Source organism: Littorina saxatilis, linkage group LG3 (genome assembly GCF_037325665.1).
Source record: "Littorina saxatilis isolate snail1 linkage group LG3, US_GU_Lsax_2.0, whole genome shotgun sequence".
NCBI classification, from domain to species: domain Eukaryota; kingdom Metazoa; phylum Mollusca; class Gastropoda; order Littorinimorpha; family Littorinidae; genus Littorina; species Littorina saxatilis.
In genome coordinates, this window is record NC_090247.1 from 43247270 (window position 1) to 43252269 (window position 5000).

Consider the following 5000-nt stretch of genomic DNA (forward strand, 5'->3'; position numbering starts at 1 on the left):
TGGTGAATGCAACAAAAACAAAAACAAAACAAACGATTACATCTACAAAACTAGGATACGCTTGTGTATACATTTGCCTGAGTACGGACCCTTTATTTATGAAACATATTGTATTTAGGTCACAATAACTTAATTGAATAAATTTTTGCTGAGACTAAAGTGCTACATGGTTTTCCTAATGCTAATATATGCTACAAGAGTTCATACAATGTGTATTTCTTTAGTTGATCGGTCGGTCAAGTTAATTCTTTAGTTGGTTGGCTACTCACGCGCAGTCCAGAGTGCACTCGTTGTCATAGGTGTTGCCGTCCTCACCACACACAGGAGCATTGATGAGCTGACAGATACAGGGCGCAGGGGGGCACTCGCCGTCAGAGGCCTTTGCTACTTCGCTGAAATGATATCATTGTTCGCTAATATTAAGTAGTGTTATGCACTATATGGAATTTTACTGCTGGATTGTTACAACGAATCGAACCATGATTATGAACTAACGTTCATTACAGTACAGACACTTAATTCTTTGCATGAATGAGGGAGGACGAACAATTATGTACGAAGACTGTATATGTACAGTCAATGAACTCACGCGCAGTCGAGTGTGCACTGGTTGCCATATGTGTTGCCGTCCACACCACAGACAGGATCATAGATTCTCGAACAGAGACAGGGCACAGGGGCAGGGGGGCACTCGCCGTCAGAGGCCTTGGTTACCCCGCTGAAAAATCACGACGTAAGATTTCATATTCTTGTGATACTATTTCAGGTCAGCAGTGCAGTATGCTATTTATCTTTTGTCCCCTGGTTTTTTTTGTTTTTTTGTTGTTTTTTTGTGTTATTGTTGTTGTTGTTGTTGTTGTTGTTGTTGTTGTTGTTGTTGTTGTTGTTGTTGTTGTTGTTGTTGTTGTTGTTGTTGTTTTGCTATTTGTGTAGGCTTTATTTGTTTGTATTTGTGTATTTTGGTTCAAATATGTACGATCGTTATTTGCGTGCGTCTTTATTTTTGTGTCTTTTTTCTTGGTTGTTGTGTAACATTCAGTCAATTAATGAAACTTGGGCGGAAGATGACGTTTGTCTCCCTAAGTATGTCTGTGTGTGCAAAGCATGTTTTCAAACTGTTGGAAGCATTTTTTTTTTTAGAAAAATTGATTTACACATTTTCGCGAGCATTTAAATGTGTCTTTTTTCTCCGCGTTTTGGATAGCACTAGTTGATAATGTCATATTTGCCCGTTTTGTAAAAGTTGTGGCGGCTATGTCACATCACAAAATTCTTACATAATTATGAACGAACGAGCATTTTAGTACAGACGCTATATTTTTGTATGAAGATGCAATTAAGTGCGAAGACTGCACGTGCACTGTCAATGAACTCACGCGCAGTTCAATCTGTGATATTATTTCGAGTCAGCAATACAGTATGCTGTTTGTCTTTTATTATATTTTTGGGTTTGTTTGTTTGATAATTGTATTTTGCGTACGTTTTCATGTATGTGTCTTTTTTGCTTGGTTGTTGTTGTTGTTGTTCATGTTGTTGTGTTAATCCTAAGAATATCCCAAAAATAAAGTTGATCCACATACGGAAATTCAACAAAACATAAGACAGTTACGATAACTCAAGGCCTTCAAGGTTCCACACCTGTATTTATTCCTTCAAAATCATACGGATCAATTCAGCAGTGGTAATGTCTGTTCTAAGCAGATGTTTTTGAGAAACCATGGCTTACATTAAATCGCCAAGTATGGAATCTATGCATTAATTTGCTAACCCTGTGTATCATAGCTTCCCCGAATGTGTAGGTTATTGAAAAGGTACCAGTTCCAAATAATATCTGGTGAATGCAACAGCAACAAAAACAAAAACAAAACAAAAAATTACATCTACAAAACTAGGATACCCTCATGTACACATATGCCTGACCCTTTATTCATTAAACATATTGTATTCAGGTCACCTAAAGAAACTATTGATGAGACTAAAGTGCTACATGTTTTTCTTATTGTTAATATATGCTACAAGAGTTCAGACAATGTGTATTTCTTTAGTTGATTGGTCGGTCAAGTTAGTTCTTTAGTTGGTTGGCTACTCACGCGCAGTCCAGAGTGCACTCGTTGTCATAGGTGTTGCCGTCCACGCCACACACAGGAGCATTGATGAGCTGACAGATACAGGGCGCAGGGGGGCACTCGCCGTCAGAGGCCTTGGCTACTCCGCTGAAATGATATTATTGTTCGCTGATATTAAGGTTTTTTAGCACTATATGGAATGTTACTGCTTGGTTGTTAAAACAAATTCGAAGCATAATTATGAATTAACGTTCATTTCACACACACTTCCTTCTTTGTATGAATATGCGAGAACGAACGATTATGTACGAAGACTGTCCATGTACAGTCAATGAACTCACGCGCAGTCGAGTGTGCACTGGTTGCCATAAGAGTTGCCGTCCACACCACACACAGGATCATAGATTCTCGAGCAGAGACAGGGCACAGGGGCAGGGGGGCACTCGCCGTCAGAGGCCTTGGCTACTCCGCTGAAAAATAACGACATAACATTTCATACCGTTGTAATATCATTTCGGGTCATCAGTGAATTATGCTAATTTTCTTTTATTTTAAGTATTTGTTTGTTTTTTTGATAATTGTTTGTTGTTATTGTTGTTGTTGTTGTTGGTTTTGGTTTTGGTTGCTGTTGTTGTTGTTTTGTTTGTTTTGATATAGTTTTGTGTGATCGTCTTTTCCGTATGTCAAAAAGCCTACTCACGCGCAGTCGAGTGTGCAAGGGTTGCCATAAGAGTTGCCGTCCACGCCACACACAGGATCATAGATTCTCGTACACAAACAGGGTACAGGGGCAGGGGGGCACTCGCCGTCAGAGGCCTTGGCTACTCCGCTGACGACATACAATTTCATATCGTTGTGATATTATTTTGAGTTAGCAGTATATTATGCTCATTGTCTTGTATTTTCCTCTTCTTTAAAAAAAAAAGTTGTTGTTGCTGTTGTTGTTGTTGTTGTTGTTGTTGTTGTTGTTGTTGTTGTTGTTGTTGTTGTTGTTGTTGTTGTTACAATAGTTTATCTTTATGTTCTTTTGTTATTGTTTATGCTTTGTTGTTGTCGGATGGATGTCATCGGCCAAGAAACTCCCTTGAATTGCCACACAGAGTTACACAATTTGGGTTTGATTTTGGCGAAATGAAATTTCACAATAGGATATGAATAAAGTTGTGTTGAAACTAAAGTGCTAGCATGCTACATGTTTTCCTCATAGGTAATGTATGCTACAAGAGTAGAGACAATGTGATTTTTTTTAGCCGATTGGTTGGTTTAGTTGGTTGGAAACTCGCGCGCAGTCCAGAGTGCACGGGTTGCCATATGTTTCGCCGTCCACACCACACACAGGATCATAGATTCTCGAACACAAACAGGGCTCTGGGTCAGGGGGGCAGTCGCCGTCAGAAGCCTTGGCTACTCCGCTGAATAAAGACGACATAAAATGTCATATCGTTGTGATATCATATCGAGTAAGCAGTAAATAACACTATCAGCTGTTTTCCTGTGGTTTGAACCTACTTTTGACTAGCCATTTGTTTCATGGAAGGGTGTCTCTTATTATATATATACACGTCAACAAAAACAAAAAACAAAACAAAAGCAACAAAAAAGAGAAAAAAAAGGCAGAACAACAGCAACAAAGTACGAAGACTGTCCGTGTACTGTCACTAAACTCACGCGCAGTCCAGCGTGCACTGGTTGTCATAGGTGTTGCCGTCCACACCACATACAGGATCCAGGATGGTCTGACAGGGACACGGTGGCGGCATCGCGCCTGCGCGAGAATGAATGTTTGGACATTACAAAAATACCGAAGAACAAACAAGTTTGGGGAAACTACAGTCCCCCGGTCAGAGCAAGCATTTGAGTGATTTTTGACGAAATGTGAAGTCTTTACACACAAGCAAGTGCACAGAATTAACACTTCTTTTGATGTTATCCCCTGACTTTTTCCTCTCTCCAAAAGACAGAAACGTATCCGAAAGCCATTTTAAAAATCCGGGAATCTGGATGAGGACTTTATTACAGCCAATTCAACAAAGCGAAAAAATTGTTTTGATCATGCTATGTATCATGAACAAGGAGAACAAGAACAAGAATGTGATACGCCATAATTATAGCATACGCTTCATAAACTCCTATATCCGTTACGATTACAATGATAGTAAGTTAGTATTTAAAAGTTAAGACAAACAATAATACCAAATCACAAATTCTTGATCAATGTTTAGGGTGATGAGCACGATGATGAAAACTGAATGACAATCTTTGAATTTTCTGGAAGCATTACAATAAAGTCATAAGAATGCACACACACAAAAGAAAGATGGTATCCTTCGTCAAATGAAACTGGCTACGAAGGCAAATGTGTTGAAAAAAGGGGAGAAAAAAAGAAAATCACTGGTGACAACAAGAAATTTCACTTCGTTTTTTGCCCTTTAAAACAGTCACCAAAATGGACCTTAATAGAACTTATTTCCTTCTCTTTTTGTCCGTTTGTTTTTGTGTTTTGGCTCTATGTTTTTTTCTTTTTGATTGAGGTGCAGTTGTAACACGACAAAACAGTAAAAACAGAAAAAAAGCCTTTCAACATACGACAGCACAGTGAAAAAAAACGAACGATAAAACTACATGATATTTCATGGAACAAATGTTACTCACCCACTGAAGAAGCCAGGACAAGCAGAGCCAGTATTCTCAGCAAACGGCCTGATGACATCATTCTGAGTTACGTCACTGTGTTGATCCAAAAATTGTCTTGAAACTTGGCTGCTTGCTTCTTCGAGTGCCTCCAGATCTGGTGTAACATGGGTATCTCGCCTTCCTATTTATACAATCAAGAGAGAAATTAAACTCCCGTAATTTCTTGTTTTGCAGGTATTTTGTGAGATATTGCTCTTCAAGAAAGATGTTATTGGATGACGTGTGTGTGTGTTCAGTGCC

The 5000-nt window shown here is 38.9% G+C and overlaps 1 protein-coding gene across 3 annotated transcripts in view; it reads right to left on the reverse strand.

Annotated features, from left to right (window-relative positions):
- The window catches only part of LOC138962440 (serine protease inhibitor dipetalogastin-like), a 9469-nt gene extending 4594 nt beyond the window's left edge, over positions 1 to 4875 (reverse strand). For 2 of the 3 annotated variants that reach the window (XM_070334248.1, XM_070334247.1), the window contains exons 1-7: positions 4719 to 4874; positions 3735 to 3831; positions 2767 to 2895; positions 2408 to 2536; positions 2091 to 2213; positions 590 to 718; positions 270 to 392 (exon numbers count right to left, since the gene is read on the reverse strand). In XM_070334248.1, the coding sequence (XP_070190349.1) occupies positions 270 to 392; positions 590 to 718; positions 2091 to 2213; positions 2408 to 2536; positions 2767 to 2895; positions 3735 to 3831; positions 4719 to 4779 (791 nt within the window). In that variant the 5' untranslated portion in view covers positions 4780 to 4874. Of the gene's footprint in view, positions 1 to 269; positions 393 to 589; positions 719 to 2090; positions 2214 to 2407; positions 2537 to 2766; positions 2896 to 3734; positions 3832 to 4718 lie in introns of all 3 variants that reach the window. The other variant, XM_070334249.1, reaches the window with a different exon arrangement.
- Between the last annotated feature and the right edge of the window lie 125 nt (positions 4876 to 5000).